The sequence below is a fragment of the Danio rerio genome, chromosome 22, assembly GCF_052040795.2.
Source record: "Danio rerio strain M-AB ecotype USA chromosome 22, GRCz13ab, whole genome shotgun sequence".
NCBI classification, from domain to species: domain Eukaryota; kingdom Metazoa; phylum Chordata; class Actinopteri; order Cypriniformes; family Danionidae; genus Danio; species Danio rerio.
Window position 1 is genome coordinate 40,450,001 of NC_141042.1, and position 17,351 is coordinate 40,467,351.

Consider the following 17,351-nt stretch of genomic DNA (forward strand, 5'->3'; position numbering starts at 1 on the left):
TTTAGAAGCCGTTCTAAAGCATGGACGCGTTCTAAAAGTTACGCGTCAAGAATTTCGCGCTAATTCCGCAGTTTCCATTGCTATGATGGCGCAAAAAAGTAGGCTAACCCGAATAGGCATACACTTCTTTGATAAAAAGAGATATGATATCCAAGTTATGCTTTGACAAATAAGTATGTGTGAGTCCAGAATGGGGAAATCCTGTATTTATAATATAAATTGATGTTGTCGCCTATATTCAAAATATAAAAATGACGAGCATAGGCTAATTGTGACTTTAAATATATTCCAACTTGATTTAAGCCATTGAATGTAGCATTTCGGTTGATTAATTAGTATTAATTAGATTTTGGGATGAATAAAACCAGTTTGTTATACTTTGTTTGCCGTACATATAGCTATAAATTGATGTTGTAGCCTAAACCCATAAAAAATGGCTGCATAGGCTGTTTAAGCTATCCCTACTTGATTTAACACGTACAATGTAGTGTTTAGGTTGATTAAATGGTATTAAATTATATTTTGGAGTGAATAAAACAAGTTTATCATAATTAATTTGTCTTCCATACGTAAATTGATGTTGTAAACGATATCCACAATGTAAAAATAGCAAACTGCATAGGCTAATTGTCACCTTGGAGCTACTTGATTTAACCAATAAAATGTAGTGTTTAGATTGATTAAATAGTATTAACTTAGAATTTTGGAGTGAATTAAACCAATTTGTTTGCCTTCTATATATATATACATTGATGTTGTAGCCTATAATGAAAAAAAATGGCAAACTGCATAGGCTAATTGTCACCTTAAAGCTATTTCTACTTGATTTAACACATAAAATTAGATGTTTGGGTAGATTATTGGTATTAAATTAGACTTTTGCGGTGAATAAAACCAGTTTATCGAACTTGGTTTGCCTTGCATATTTAAATTGATGTTGTAGCCAATATCTATAATGCTAAAAAATTACAAACAGCATAGGCTAATTGTGACTTTAAAGCTATTCCTAGTTGATTTAACACATAAAATGTAGTGTTAATTAATTGGTATTAAGTAAGATTTTGGCATGAATAAAACCAGTTTATCATATTGTTTGCCTTCCATATATAAATGGATGCTGTACCATCCATAATGTATAGTCAACTGCATAGACTAGACTAATTGTCGCCTTAAAGTTATTCAATTTAACGCATAAGATGTAGTAATCTGGGCTGCGTTTCCCGATAACGATTGATCTTAGCACTTAAGAGCGTTTTCTACGAGTCATTTTGCGAACGTTCGTTATTGTTTCACGTGCGTTTCCCAAAAATGCACTTAACACAATTGCACGTAGCCCAGCTTTAAGTGCAACTTAGGAGTCGCTATCCGTTTGTTAAGTGCTGAAATGTCACGCTATAGAATGGCTCGTTATTGTTGCACATGTTATAGCAATCCATATAATTCTTCTTCTACTTGTGTGAATGTATATTCAACTCGAATAACATTAAAAAAAAAATATTTTTGAGCCAGTTTAAAAACATAAATTAACTGGAAATGTCGTACTGTAAAAACACTGTCTTGCTCCAATCTCGCATAAAACTAATTCTAACAGTCCTTGCCGGAAATGACATCCGCATCATTTTCGATATTTATATGAAACCTTAATTAAGTAGAATTATTTATCAATTTCTTTATCAAAAATTGCTTATCTCACATCAAAATAAATAAATAAGTAAATAAATAAATAAATAAGCTCTTACATTTATTTTTGAAAAGTTTAGCCTAATTATTAATTATTATTATTTGTATATTGAATTGTGTAATGTGTAGAAAATATAAATGAATAGAGATATACGTACAAATAAAATGAATAATGACTTTGAAGAGAAGTAAATTGTAGGTGCAATTTGCCGGTTGTCCAGCAGGTGCCCTCATAACTCTGTCTCCTTACGATGCACTTAAGGCTTTACGATTACTCCAGAGCACTCGTAGATCCACGAAGATTTTCAAGTGCTACTTAAGTTACGATGCTTTTGGGAAACAGACCGTAATATTAAGATCAGTCGTACGATCATTTCTACGAACTTCTTAGGCTTACGATGCTTTTGGGAAACGCAGCCCTGGTTGTTTAATTAGTATTGTGTTATATTGTTGGAGTGAATTCAGCAGTTAATTATAATTTTTATTTTTTTTTTTGCATATTTTTCATATTTGTTCCCATATTAGTTTCCATATTTGTCAGAGCCACACAGCGGGTGCCATTTTGTTTTAATAACGTATCGAGTCTTTATTGATAGTAATCATATTCAGTAATCAAATAATCGAATAAAATTTAATTTAGAACGCTTTACGTGTCATCAAAGAATTTCATGATGTTGGTTGAAAATTGAGTTTGAAAGTAGGCTATTTATTAAGTTGGATATCCCACTTGTATTTGAGTTCGACTTTTGTTACACCACATTTAAATCAAAATAGTTGTAGTCTATATTATATGAAACGAGATTTTTTTATCCCTGTTATAACCTCAAAGCTTCACAGTGATAGCTACTATCCAGTGTGTATGTGTATTCCTGAAGTTTGAAACAAACAAAATCTGAAGCGCTTATAATAATAAATCTGCATAATTTCGTCATGTCATTTAGGTCGAACTGTCCTTTGTTTGCTGCAAACGTGTGTCCTGTTTAAAAGCACTGCATTCCGTCACTTACAGGGAACGCTCGAGTAGCTCTTTGAGTCTGAATGAAAGAAAAAAAACCTTTACATTCCAGCAGGGTCTCTGCCGAGAGCACAGAGGCCATTCAAAGATTTTAGACCCACTAACCACACTTGAGAATTAATTAGACTCATGCAAGATAGGCATGGGAGTGACCTAAAATATAAAGCGTCGATTTTATTTAACTACTTCCATCATGCATTAGGCTACTTGATAAATGCGATTCGGGATTAACACGCAATTAAAACGGGAAATTTAGGATTTGTTTAATAAGGTGGAGTGCTTAATGATATTTTTTATTTGAAAGTAAACGGCGGGGTCGATACAAATGGCTAATTTAACATCGCTTAAAATGTTGCTTTAAAATGCTGCGTTTAGTGGACGGTGAAACAATGAGCCGGTAAATAAAGCGCTCCTGATCAAAGCCTAATTACGAATGCGAATCGAATATTCAGCGTGTTCGAATTAGCGGCTCGGATTAAAAGGGAAAGTCTTGGGGAGTGGCGGCGTGTAGATACCTTTAGGGCAGGAAGAGCCACAGAGATGTGAACATTTTGAGAAAATTAGTTGTCAACAAGCCCACGCGTTCCATTCAGATGACACGGGGGTGACCAGAGAAACATAATGGGCCGGTTGAGGGGCCCATTCAACTTCCAGACAAACCCTTTCTTCTGAAAGCACACATACGTCTGGTCGATCCAAAACTGAGAAGCGAAATGAGTGCTGGGAATATGCCAAAAAAACATTTCCTTTCCTTGTCCAATCTCTGATTTCATCAGCCGACATTAGATCCCCGCATTCACTCTTAGAAAAAGTGTCTAAAAGAGGCGTAATGTCAAACTTTTCCAACAAATAACATATTAAAATAATTGTAATTGCTGATAAATATGATCCTTTTTTTTAAGTAGGATGACCCAGTTGCTTTTAGTGTCATTAATCAACATATATGCTATGTACAAGTGAAGCTTGAAATTGGCGGAATGAGGAGAACAATGCTCTGCTGTTTGTGAGGGTCAGCTAATGACAACCTCCCAACAGCCCCCAAACCTAATGCTGGGAAACTAGCAAAAAAAAAACTGATTTCACATACTTGAAGATCATTCATGCAAAAAGTGCGTCATGTATGCAAATTCACCTGATGACATTTCATTGGTGCTGAAATAATAGCCTGAATGAATTGGGTTTTGTGAGGTTGTTGTGTTTTATGAGGATTGGAGATACGAATTTATAAAGGGTTGATGGATTTCCTTTCCATTTTCGCGCAGCGCTTTTGTTTCACATTTCATTTAGCTACGATAAAAACATAAAGACAGCATCGATTGTCAATTTTGAAAATTAAGCTGGCTATTTTTTGCTAATGATTTAAATTTTCCTTTAAATCTTTCCACAACATTTTACTCATGAGAATTCACCCATTTTAAATTAAGCCTATTGTATATTTGTCGCATTTACTGAAACAAACAAACAAACAAACAAAACAAAAACCCGTCAAAATGATTTTAAATTAGAACACCCGAAAAGCGACATTTAGACTTATGCTATTTCGAAATGCCAATAATTAAAAGCGGTAGACAATTATTTTTTATTTTAATATTGCATAAACAATTCCTATCATCCAAATGAAAAGTTGTAGATAGTTAATATTTCAATTTTAACATTGAATGAACAAACCATTCCCTCCAACTTAAGTGTATAAACCCCCATGCACGCCCTTTCTATTTCAGTCTATGGGACCCAGTGGTGCATTGGATCCGCATTGCTGTGACTGATCTGCTGTATAAAAGCAGAGATTGTTCCTCGCGTGGGATGAAATACTCGCACCTCTTTGCATATGGTCAAACTTGTTGCTCCGCATAATGACACAGGACAGAAACACATGGATGAGCTGGTGTCAATTGTTGAACCCCGACAGATGTGATCAGCTTGAATACACTGATTGGTGGCGTATGACTCAATATCAGCAATTAAAAATTAAAAATACAAATTACAACTCATAATTGTTAAAACTGAATTTAATTTCAATGTCATATATGTAAAATCTGTTTTATACCTCTGCACTTTTATTATTATTCTTCCCAAATTTTCACTGTCGGAATCAATCCAGAATTATTAATAAAGAGATGATGGCTGACATTAATGTCGAGAAAAAGGAGTAATTATCCACGGTTACACTGCTATCAATCACGCATGATAACTAAAAAAATGTAACAAAACAAACGGATGAATGTTTATACAGCATTGAAATCATTATTCACGTTAGAAAATGTAACAAAGCTGCTGATGTATAAACACACTAGACAATATATATATATATATATATATATATATATATATATATATATATATATATATATATATATATATATATATATATATATCTGTGTGTATGAATATAATTGCATTCAAACAATATAAAGCTACATTAACAATCTACTTTTCAAGTATCTTTGTGCAGTAAATTATGAGATAAAGAATGCTCTTTCATGTAAGCTATATTATTGAGAAAGAGAGTTTAACAAAAGTCTTACAAAGAAAAACGAAAATGTTACTTTTGCACAACAAAGACTGCCAGATAAAAAAGAGAAGAAGAAAGACATGCGTGAATATGATTACAAGCAGCTTGGTTGAACTGGAGCTGAGTGACTTCACCAAAATCATTGGATAGTACAGTACAGTATACTGTACAGTGATATTAAACAACGCGTTTGTTTTAATCCATCCGAATTTAAACTATTTTAGAAACATTGTCTTATTCCTAAATAATTTATCAATCTCAGATAATGCTCTAGTTAGCTAAATTGAATTGAACACCACGTCTGCGTTTATATAAACGCACTTTCTTACAGAAAATAAGCATTAAAATTGGCTACGGATGAAGCGTTTGAATAAATAAGCGGCGCGGTGTTTTGCGGACTCGGTTCGGCCCGAGACTGATGTGGTGCTGGCTGACAGTGTGTGGTCTTATTGAGACCCCCATCCCCCTGTTTCCCTGCACCTGCACTGGATCATTCACCCAATGAGAGACATCTCTGACAGTTCTCAATTCAGCCCATCTCACAATGCCCAGTCCCCCTCCATCACTGCTGCCCCCCTCCCGCAAAAACCGCCACAAGAAACAACTTATTACTTTCTCCAAATAGTTTGCGCCTTTCTCCACCCATTTACTACCAGCGCCAACAGACACCAAATTACAAACACAAAAGCACTCACGCTACGCATAGATGTTTACAATTTAAGTGATTCAAGATCTCTCTCTCTCTCTCTCTCTCTCTCTCTCTCTCTCTCTCTCTCTCTCTCTCTCTCTCTCTCTCTCTCTGTGTGTGTGTGTGTGTGTGTGTGTGTGTGTGTGTGAAATTAAAAATAAATGAATTACCCTAGAATAGCCTATTTGCGCATTTGAGCTAACACAATAGCTGATATTTTAATAAACTGGTTAATTAGCATGGCATGTACTAATAAGCGAGCACTAATAACTAATAACAAATACAAACCGACAGTAGCCTAATATTATAATCATATTTAGGCTATTGTTTTATTGTAGGCTAATAATAATTATTACTTCAAGTTGTATTTGAGGTTTATTTTTCTGCTGTTGTAAAATGATTACATTATGATTATAACTAATATTTGCGCACATCTGAATTAAAATAGTACTGTCGAGTCTCGTTTTGCAGAACCGAAATGCAATACATTTTATAATAAGTCTGACGCCCGTTAGGCCTAAGTGGAGTAACACCGGCCGTGATTCAATAATAAAATTAAAAAATAATCCCGCCTTATTGTCATCTGAGGCGAATCTTTAAAAAGTTCAGATTTCAGCCAAAACAATAGGTTACATATCATTCTGTTCAGCTTCCTGTGGAAAGGTTCCTCGGGTTAAACAAGAGAGTTTTGAGTAAAGTCGAGCGCTTACCACCTGTTGCTCTACAGATATCTGCTGCTCGCTTTCGCGGGTTTTTGCAGATTTCGCGCCATCTAATGTATTCCTTCAGATAAACGCTTCTTTTCAAAAAGCGGGAAACGAGTAAAAACACACTTGAAGAAAGGTTTTTATTGTTGGTCCCTAAAGTAAATCTAAACCCGCTCTTTAAATAGACCCTTTTATTATTTTTCGTTAAAAATGGCCTAATTTATCTCGCGTTCAACAACAAAAAAAGCTTCACATGATACGAACTCGTCAACCATGTTGTCATTATAATTAATTCGAGTCATTTAACATAATATCCAAATCATCGCATCACTGTTTTTATCTAAAAAAAAAAATTCTCACAACATGGCGTTATTCCAAATATGTCCAGCCTCAAAAATGAGTAATGTAAGTTTCTGTAAATTAGTATTTCATGAAAGAAATCCACAGCCACTCTTGGGGAATATGGTTATAAATAGCGCCAGATTATGATTCTTATCCTCCTGGCGTTAAATAGCCTTTTTGTTACATAACAATCTTGTTTCGGAGGTACAGGTGCAAAGAGCCTTAAATCCCTCAACACAAACTCAGCAAGAACAGTTTCCTTTGATAGCTATTCTGGCGTAGCCCATTAATATAGGCTACTTCAATGAAGAACGCTCATTTTCGTCCACTCACGTCCAGACTTAAATTCCCAGTTTATCAAACAGATTCAGCCATTACAACCAATTCCTCTGCTTGTATAAATAATGGATTCAAGCAGTGCTCCCTGACCCTTTGAGAGTCCGGCAGGGACACGTTTGTCGGAATGAGCCCTCGTCAAATATTCATTTAGCGCTTAATGTGAGCCCTTCTCCCCCGAGACCCGCTGTAATAGATGCCTCAGTGCTTTGGCAAGAAACAGCACTAATCTACCACAGAGCAGCAAAATATTCGAGCACACTTCAGATTTTTAAACTCCTCACATCCACACACGTAATCTTATCTTTAGCTCGTTTTCAAGACTGACAGATACACAGCACCGAAATTCACCAGCAGCAGGTTCTCTGTGGCCTGCGGTTGTAAACGGTGTCAAACACTAAACCAGTGTTTTAATACATTAACATTAATGCAAATGCAAAGCCTGTGGGCCTGTGAAGCGCACAAATAAATCGAGAGACACCTAATATTTTTTGTTGTAATGGTTTTAATTCGGCAGCACGCTGAGCTAAATTTTCAGCGTACTATTTTTTTATAAATAAATACGCATCTAATGTATGCTAACTTTAAAAAAACATTTTAATATGCGAGTACAAATGTGTAAACCCATATGCATTATATAAATTACGGGCTGACATATATAAAGATGCAAATGTCATTGACTGTATTTTTTTAATTTTTATAAATACTTAATTATTTGCATTATAATTGTCATTATTTAACATTCGCATTTTAAAAATGATGACAGCTCAAAAATGAAAATATGTAAACTGCGCGCAGAAAAAAACTAAACGTGCAGGCTTTATAAATCGTTGCACTCATATAAAAAATACAGAGAGTTTATAAAGTAAATGACTACCTTGACGTGCGTTCTTCTTTGCATTTGGGCCGTTTTATGTCCCCAAGCAGAGCAGAGATTTACAGGCAAAACTTAAACGCTGTGGTGTCGCTCCTCGTTTCCACTAAAAAATAGAAACGGTGTTAACTCACTAAATTTAAATAGCATCTAACATTTCATTTGTTTGACTGAAACAACAAAGCCAGACAGTTTTAACCGTGTGCATGCAATTTCAATGGAATACTTACTTTCAAAAAGCTGCACTCGTGTGTCAGTGTGCCATCTTATAAAGACAAATTAATGCAAATAATGCATAAACTTGTGGTTAATCATTTGTTTGAGCTAGAGTAAGTGAATGCACATTATTAAACAGTATAAGTGACATTTTCGTTTGTTTTGTTTGAGTAAATCAAACAACAAATATCATATTAGAATTGCAACCCAAATGGTAAACAAAATCAAAACCAGAAGCAATTTCAAATATCCAAATTTCAAAAATTTATTCATTTCAAACTGCATTGGAAAAAAAAAACTCATCTTGTAACTGTTATAATGATGTTATTAGTTAAAATATATACATGGAGCGTTGGCAACTGCGTACAGGCCACATTTTACAACTACGAAAAATGAAAGTTTTAAAATAAAAACTTAAAATATCACAGAAAATGTACAGAAAATTTACAAACCATGAGAAAATAAAGAACACAAACTTCATATATCTAACAGATGAAGAGTGGGAGACCGAAAATAATCAAGTGGAAATTAAAAAAAGCTGGAGAGTGCCTCTGTTCGTTCTCTCATTTAGAACTTAATAATAATAATAATAATAATAATAATAATGATTTATTACTATGTACCTTCAGTGAGAAACTCTTTAAATCCAGTTTTCATGTCAGCCTTTGCAGAACTTTGACGTAAACATCAGTTGTGCATCAATTTCTTGCACAATTTTTTTATAATTTTTTTAAAACTCCTGCTGTTTACAAACATTACATCTCGTTGTTGTTATTACGCTTCTTTTTTTTAGATAAATACTGTACAAAAAGTCGATTGCAATAATAAAACATTTGATTCATTCTCCCCCCGCTTGTCAACCATGTCCAAATCTCATACACCTTTTGGAAACAAAACAGAACTGAAAAATCTAAATAAAAAAATAATAAAATAAATCAGAAGAGAACAAAACAAAAACTGTGTGGAGTTCCTACCGTTCCTCTTTTTTTTAGTTTGTTTGTTTGTTTGTTTGTTTTTTAAATAGAAAGCAAAAGTTTTGTGTTCTTTCCTTGAGCTCTATACAACTTTTTCCCTCCCCAAAAGAAGTGTTCTGTACAAAAATAGTCCAGCAGTGTAGTAAAAAGAGTTCATTTTACATATGCGATAAGGGAATCGTGCCGTTAATCGTCGTACCGGGCACAGGTGCGCTCTGGTAATGTTGGGACATGTGCAGTCTGCTCTGCGCGCTCTGGTCCTGCACCTCCGCCCCGGGCAGGTACATACTGATCATGTCCCGCAGGTCCCCCGTTTGGCACTGTCCGGCCCGGGAATGAGACGACGACGTGACCACCGGCGGACTCGAACTAGACTCGGACTTGACCACCGAGCCCATGGAGCCCAGTGTCATTCCCGGCGTGCTTTGCTGCGAATAGGACATGCTGTAGGTGGGCGAGCCGTTCATGTAGGTCTGCGAGTTGGTCATGGAGTTGTACTGGAGCGCGCTCATGTCGTAGCGGTGCATGGGCTGCATCTGCGCCGTGTTGTGCGCGTTCAAACTCGGGTGCTGCGGGTAACCCAGCTGCTCCTGCATCATGCCGTAGCCTCCGTTGGTCCAGCCGTTCATATGCGCGTAGCTGTCCATCCTCTGGTTGACCCCGGCGCCCAAACCGGCCCCTACACCCACGCCGGCGCCCATGCCGTTGCCGCCCGGCGCCAGGAGCCCGCCCGGCAGGGTGTACTTGTCTTTCTTCATCAGGGTCTTGGTTTTCCTCCGGGGTCTGTATTTGTAATCCGGGTGTTCCTTCATGTGCAGAGCCCGAAGGCGTTTGGCTTCGTCGATGAATGGTCGCTTCTCGCTCTCGGACAGAAGTTTCCACTCGGCCCCGAGTCGCTTACTTATTTCCGAATTGTGCATTTTGGGGTTCTCCTGTGCCATTTTCCGCCGCTGTCCCCTCGACCACACCATGAAGGCGTTCATGGGTCTCTTGATGCGGTCCGGGCTGTTTTTCTGGTTGTTTCCCGAGGAGTTGGTGTTCCCCGTGCCCCCGGTGTTGGGCTGGGGCGCCGGGGGCTTCAGCTCGGTTTCCATCATGTTATACATTTAAACCGATTTTCTCGAAAGTCTACCCCACCAGCCGTAAAAATAAAAAATAAAGAAGTCCAAAAAGTGTGTGGAGAGGCTGCTGAAGTTACCTTAGCAGTTGGAGGTAACTTTGCTGGGGAAGGAAGCGCTCTTAGGTCCTGTTGTGCCCACAAACTTCTTTTCTTAGTCTTGAAGAATCAACACAAACTCGGTTTCCCTCCTCGCCAGAGCCCTTGTCAACTCCTGATACTTTTTGAACAAGTTAATAGACAACCATTCATAGAGCGACTGTCAGCGAATATAAATGGGTTTGTCGCTGACCAATCAGAGCGCGTCTGCTCCCTCGGTTTGCATAAAGGGGCGGGGTTACGGACGGTCAGCAGTGCAGCGCAGAGCCACAGGCAGTGGCTGTGAGTGTGTGTGTGTGTGTGTGTTTATGAGAGAGCTAAAGTGAGAATATTTCACACAAACCATTTTCCAATCAAACTCTGTATGATCCTAAGATTCTAAATAAACATTTAAAGTTTTATTATTATTATTATTATTATTATTATTATTACTATTATTATTTATCGCTTTGTTTTTAGTGTAAGTTTGTGTATTCAACATATCAGTTAAACTCTTAAAGCACTGAAAATAAAATAAAGATTTTTTAAGTTAAAACGGCAAGCTCATAATATTAAAAACTTCCAAAATAATGCGTGAATAAGCCGAATAAAATATAGCTATTTATTATTTAGTTCGCATTTAAAAATGAGCAGCGGCTTGTTTTATTAACGAATACAATAAAGTAAACGCAGGCGCACGAATTTAAAAGGTGTCATTTTAAAAACACTCGTTCTTGAGACATTATCCCAACTAACATGCCTGTATTTATGCCACTACACTTCAACCGGCTCAAGCTGAATGTGAATTAGAAAATGGAGGCCCGTCAATCATCACAAATAGGTAGTTTTGTTTCGGCTGTTGTCATTACATCACTCTGAACAAAAGCACGACAAAAGCCGACTACACTGACCATCTGAGTTGTAAGGATTTGTGTTATTAGGATTCACTCCATGAAGAGTGACAGGGGGAGAGGGTTTATTCAGCACAGCCTCCTTCAAAATAACAAGAGCACGGGCGCTTTGATTAAATCCAATTATTTGTATAATAACTAAAAACACAAGGAGCTATTTTTTGCCCAACACATCTATTCTCCGAGAATTACGATTAAAAGCTGATCATTCTTCCTGCAGAAGTTGACTTTACTCGACAAGAGTGGAACTAATATACAAACAGGCTTAATGTCAGGAGGAAAAAATGCCTATTTTATATTTTTCTTTTCCACGAAAGCATGTTTTATGTTTCAACAGCGTCCTCTTGCGGTCACACTGATACAAACTCGTGCTTCCTCAACATTTTCCACATGCACGCAGTTATTTTGGATTGCTTTATAAATTAGTTTTAGTCGCTGTATTTTTTATATAATTAGCGGGAGATAAAAAATAATAATTACACAAAACAAACAACATAAATTCCAACAATAATACTTATTTTTTAGGGTTGCATGCATGAATAAATAAACACTCTCTCAGCGTCGTTTTAAACTTGTAAATCGACTAACAACGTGAGAATTTCAACACGACGGCAATGCAGCATGCGCCTTTATAATGCAAGTCTAAACTGCGCGCTCTCGATCTGCATTTGAGTGCCTTAATCTGCTTATGGAAATGTGTAGAACAGCGGGGAATCTCTAACATCCCAGAGTGGCTCCTGCTTTGGCTAAATTGTTAATTGTCACAGTTCTTCACAATAGGTATATCAGCTCCTGAAAAGATTCTTAATATTAAACTAAAATATATATATGTAACAACTAATTTTATATATGCAAAAAAAAATTTTTTTTAACAAACATAAATTAACAGGCACGATAAAACAAATGTAAAAAATAAAGATTTGGCATGTAAGAAAAATTATTCGTATTTTATAATATATGTAATTTATATATATATATATTTTTAGCAACACATTTTTTAAACTAAAGCGATATAATAAACGAATAAATTAAAATAACTAGTCTACAACAAAAATGAAATGTGTCATTCACCCGTGCCCTCATGTTTGCGCTCAATAATTAAACGCAAATTCAGCGGCGCATCTTTACCAATATATGCATTTATAAATTACCTCGAGAATTACACAAAACCTTCTTTATAATTATTCAAGCATTTAATCCTAAAATTGGGAGATACAAATTACTACATATTAAGAGTGAGACGGGGGATAAAGGGGAAAGACATGGAGATGTGTCCACTAGGGGCCGCACTGACTGCAGATCAAAATTTGACTCATAACCCATTTCATACAGGCTGCTTCTGAAAAATGGTAACGGTTTCCAATTTATTTAGATGTTTTTAACAGTAATATATAAAAATAGCGAAGACTGGATTAGCATTTTTTATCATTAAAACAAAATAGCGAATTTAGCAATTATATAAAAAGTTAGACATCATTTAAAACAAGCCTGTCATTTTGACGTTTCTAATTATTATTAATCTTTGTAATAAACGCCGCTTTAAAATTATAATTCGCATACATTTTAAGCACATTTGTGCGTATTAATTGCACTTAATTTCAACTCGTTTTAATTAATATCATCAAAGTAAGTAAATGTGAAAAACAAACGTTAGTTTGTTTGTATTTTCCAAAGTTTGCCAAACAGCCGCGAACACTCAACAAGTACGATTTCTACTATAGTACATGCATCTAATAAAACCAATAGCATATAGGCTAGTGGATCGCTTGAATAAATAATGCAACTTCCAAAGTTTTAATATCAAATCAACTCCACGCTGTTTACATCTCTAATTAAATCCAGTCCCAGCAGACAGACACGCACAAACGAGCCGCACACCCAAAAGTTACTCACACTCACTTTGACTGACACATCCAAAAGTTCCGCGCGCCTGCCGGCCGGATCCTCCCATGCGCGCCCACCGAGGAGTCGCTTTTTCCGGCCGCGCAGTTTTCCGGCAGCCGCTCTCATGATCCATAGCGTCCAGTCGCTCCGTGTGCCCGCTCAGAGTGCTCTCCGCGCGGCTGCTCTCACCCGCCTCAGCCCCTCTGCAGCTCCACGCCATCTGAAAAGGGGCCGATTGAAAAAGAAGAAGAATGCATCAAGAACAACAAAAGTCACTTATAGCAAGTCTACAAAAACCCCCACCAAACATAATGAGAAGGAGAAAGCTTTATATTTTTTCACCGGGTATTCAGAGATAATTTGAAGCCATTGTTTCTGGCACAGATGGCTCTTTTTAATACAATAACACTGTGAGCTCCACCAACAATAAAAATCTAAAGCCTTCTCCTGAATAACAGTTTTTTGTTCGCTCTTGTAAAGGGCCAACAAAAGCAGTCGTGAGGTAATGGGCTGGCTTTTTTCAAACGCAAAGAATGGCTATTTGATAAAGATTTTTTACTTCAGAAAATACACTGCCATGTCATCTGTATAGCCCGCTGCCATAAATCCAGCGCAACAAGAAACCACTGGAGCATGCATTTAAATAATCACAAACTCAAAGACACACATTTTACATTATTATGATTATTTCATATTCATAATCAATAGTAAAAACAATGCATGTATAATTGAGCAATTTTGCATTTCTGCAATCCAAATTAGCTACTCAAATAAAAAAGAAAATCTATTTGGCTTGATTTGCACCAAATTCCACAACAGCGGCCATTCATTTTGGTACGAATAATGCCTAATAAGATCTAAAATATTCAACAAAAGAAGCTTAAATTGAAAAATAAGATGCTTTGAAGCAATGATCCCGGCCACATTCGGTGTCGGTGTCACTTTTTGGCTCTGACTGGGTCAGTGCTCTCATCGGTTTTGACAGGGTATCGGGCTAGAAAGGAACAAGGCGAAAACAAAAGGCCTCTGCAGGAAAAGTTGTTGGTTTGTGCCCGTGTTTGTCTACCTTTCTATAGGAATTACGGGCCGCCCTATACCTCCGTCCTGACAGTAATCCACTGCGCCGGCTGTGGAGGCTTTGTCTACTCATACAACACGGTTCAGTGTTAATCTCTACGGCGCTGCTACAAAAGAAAAGCAATAATGACTTCAATCAAAATACTACCCTGACTAATGAGCCCCGCGAAGAAAACGGATGGAAAATGGTGCAGATCATGTGTAGGCCGTGATAATGATAATCATAAAACAAGCGAGCGGAAATATCAGTAGTAGTTGGTGATTCATAGTTTTTTGTGTGTCAAGTTGATGATTGGATTATCAGATTACCTCAGATTGCCTTATTAAACTGATCTCATGCCGACCACAGTCAGAGTCAAACATTGCACTGCAAAAATGCTTTGTTTCATCTTGTCCGAAAATCAATCTAGTCCAAATATCAATGATTTTCTTGCGTAGATTTCTTTTGGTCTTGTTTCTTCTAGTCCAAATATTAATCTAGTTCAACTATAAATCTAGTCCATATATAAATTATTTTCTTGCTTAGATTTTTTTGGTCATGTCGCTTCCAGTTCAAATATCAATATAGGCCTTATTTAAATTATTTTCTTGCTTAGATTTTTTGGGTTTGTTTCTTTTAGTCTAAATAGCAATGGTTTTCCTGCTTATTATTTTTATTTTTTATTTTTGATTCTTCTAGTACAAATATTAATCTATTCCATATATGAATGATTATTTAGTCCAAATATTATTGATTTTCTTGCTTGTATTTTTATTTAGTTTAGTAATTTATTTATTATTTAGTAATTATATATATATCTAGTCCAAATATCAATCTAGGCCTTATTTAAACAATTTTCTTGCTTATTATTATTATTATTATTATTATTTTTGGTTTTGTTTCTTCTAGTCTAAACATCAGTGGTTTTCTTGCTTATTTTTTGTATTAATTCTTCTAGTCCAAATATTAATCTAGTCCATATATCAATGATTTTTTTTGCTTGGATTTGTTTTGGTCTCGTTTCTTCTAGTCCAAATAAAAATTGTTTTCTTGCTTAGATTTTTTACTTTTTTTTTGGTCTTTTTTCTTTTAGCCCAAATATTAATCTAGTCCAAATATTAATCTAGTCCATATATAAATCATTTTCTTGCTTGTTTTTTTTTTTTTTCGTCTTGTTTCTTCCAGTCCAAATATCAATTTAACACAAATATCAATGATATTCTTGCTTGGATTTGTTATATTGTTTCTTCTAGTCTAAATATCAATCTAGTCCCTATATCAATGATTTTCTTGCTTAGATTTTTTTTGGTCTCGTTTCTTTCATCCCAAATCAATCTAGTCTAAATATCAATTAGTCCTTATATAAATTATTTTCTAGCTTAGATTTTTTTTGGTCTTGGTTTTTCTAGTCCGAATATCAATTTAATACAAATATCAATGATTTTCTTGCTTAGATTTTTTAAATCTTGATTCTTCTAGTCCAAATATCAATCTAGTTCCATATATCAATGATTTTCTTGCTTGTGTTTTTTTTTTTTTTTTTGGTCTTGTTTTTTAAGTCTAAATATTAATCTAGTCCAAATATCAATCTAGTCCTTATATAAATTATTTTCTTCCTTTGATTTTTTAATTTTGTTTCTTTTAATCTAAATATCAATAATTTTCTTGCTTAGATTTTTTTTTTAATCTTGTTTCTTCTAGTTCAAACATCAATCTAGTCCCTATAATAATAATTTTCTTACATGGATTTGTTTCTTTCTTGTTTTGTCTAGTCCAAATATCTAGTCATATATCAATGATTTTGGTTTGGACTCGTTTCTTCTTGTCCAAATATCAATGCTTTTCTTGCTTGGATTTTTTTATCGTGTTTCCTCTAGTCCAAATATCAATCTAATACAAATATCGGAGATCTTCTTGCCTGTATTTTTGTTCTTGTTTCTTCTAGTCCGAATATCTAGTAAAAATATCAACAATTTACTTGCTTAGATTTTGTTTTGTTTTGTTTCTTCTTGTCCGAATATCAATGGTTTTCTTGCTTAGATTTCTTTATGCCTTGTTTCTAGTCCAAATATCTTCAAATCCTTAAATCAACACACATTTTCTAGACTAACAAAACTATTGTCTTGTGTGAAGAACTAATATGTCAAAAATAAGTGAGTTTTTCCTTAAAAAAGCTAAATCTGCCAATGGGGTAAGCTAAATAATATTACACCAGAGTTAAAAACACGATTATTTATCTTACTTTATTGGATTATTTAGCTTGTTTCAAGGAAAAAACACACTTAATTTTGATTCATTATTCTTTATTAATTGGTAGATTTTTGGACTAGAAAGAAGACAACAAATCTTATATATATATATATAATATATATATATATATATATATATTATATATATATATATATATAGTGTTTGCAGTGTGAGCAGCAACCTTTAAAAGCTAGCAAAACAAACTTGCGCATCTCTCCATCCGCTGCATAGTTCACTTCTGCATCGCAGTTGTCGAATACTAATGCGTTTCAGATGGAGTCGGCCTGGATTGCTGATGTATGAATGAATGGCCGTTCATTTCCATATGCATGAGTGTGTTTCTCAGTGCTATTTTGTGCGCATTATGGTTACACAAGCCGGGCTTAATGGGAGGATGACACTTTAGACCCCTGTGCTCTTCCTTTTGGGCCCCGTTGAATCTGTAATCAAGGGGAAGCGTTTCAGGGTTGGAGACCTGTCAGTCACAGCCCGAGTGAACCTGCGTGTGAACTCCTGCAAACCCTCAATGAACTGAGCTCCAGTGGGACCAGACGACTAGACACTCCCTGTGTGTGTTATTAATGCACCGTAATAGCATTTCTGTTATTAAATTAGCTCACTGCGAAGGCCATGTTACATAAATTGCTTAATCTGAAAGAAAACTAACATATATTACATTATTTTCTTATTCATGTATACAACACACTTAA

The 17,351-nt window shown here is 35.6% G+C and overlaps 1 protein-coding gene and 1 long non-coding RNA gene across 12 annotated transcripts in view; both read right to left on the minus strand.

The window, feature by feature from the left end:
- The window catches only part of sox2ot (SOX2 overlapping transcript), a 259,952-nt gene that overhangs the window by 56,739 nt on the left and 185,862 nt on the right, over positions 1-17,351 (minus strand). For 7 of the 11 annotated variants that reach the window (XR_015522374.1, XR_015522373.1, XR_015522372.1 and 4 more), the window contains one exon: positions 13,350-13,554. This is a non-coding gene — a long non-coding RNA (SOX2 overlapping transcript). Of the gene's footprint in view, positions 1-13,343; positions 13,555-13,676; positions 13,785-17,351 lie in introns of those variants that run through there. The other 4 variants (XR_015522375.1, XR_015522376.1, XR_015522370.1 and 1 more) reach the window with 2 other exon arrangements.
- sox2 (SRY-box transcription factor 2) lies at positions 8,611-10,673 on the minus strand. The gene is given in 1 exon segment (NM_213118.1): positions 8,611-10,673. A coding segment is annotated over 1 exon segment (948 nt). The 5' UTR covers positions 10,451-10,673; the 3' UTR covers positions 8,611-9,502.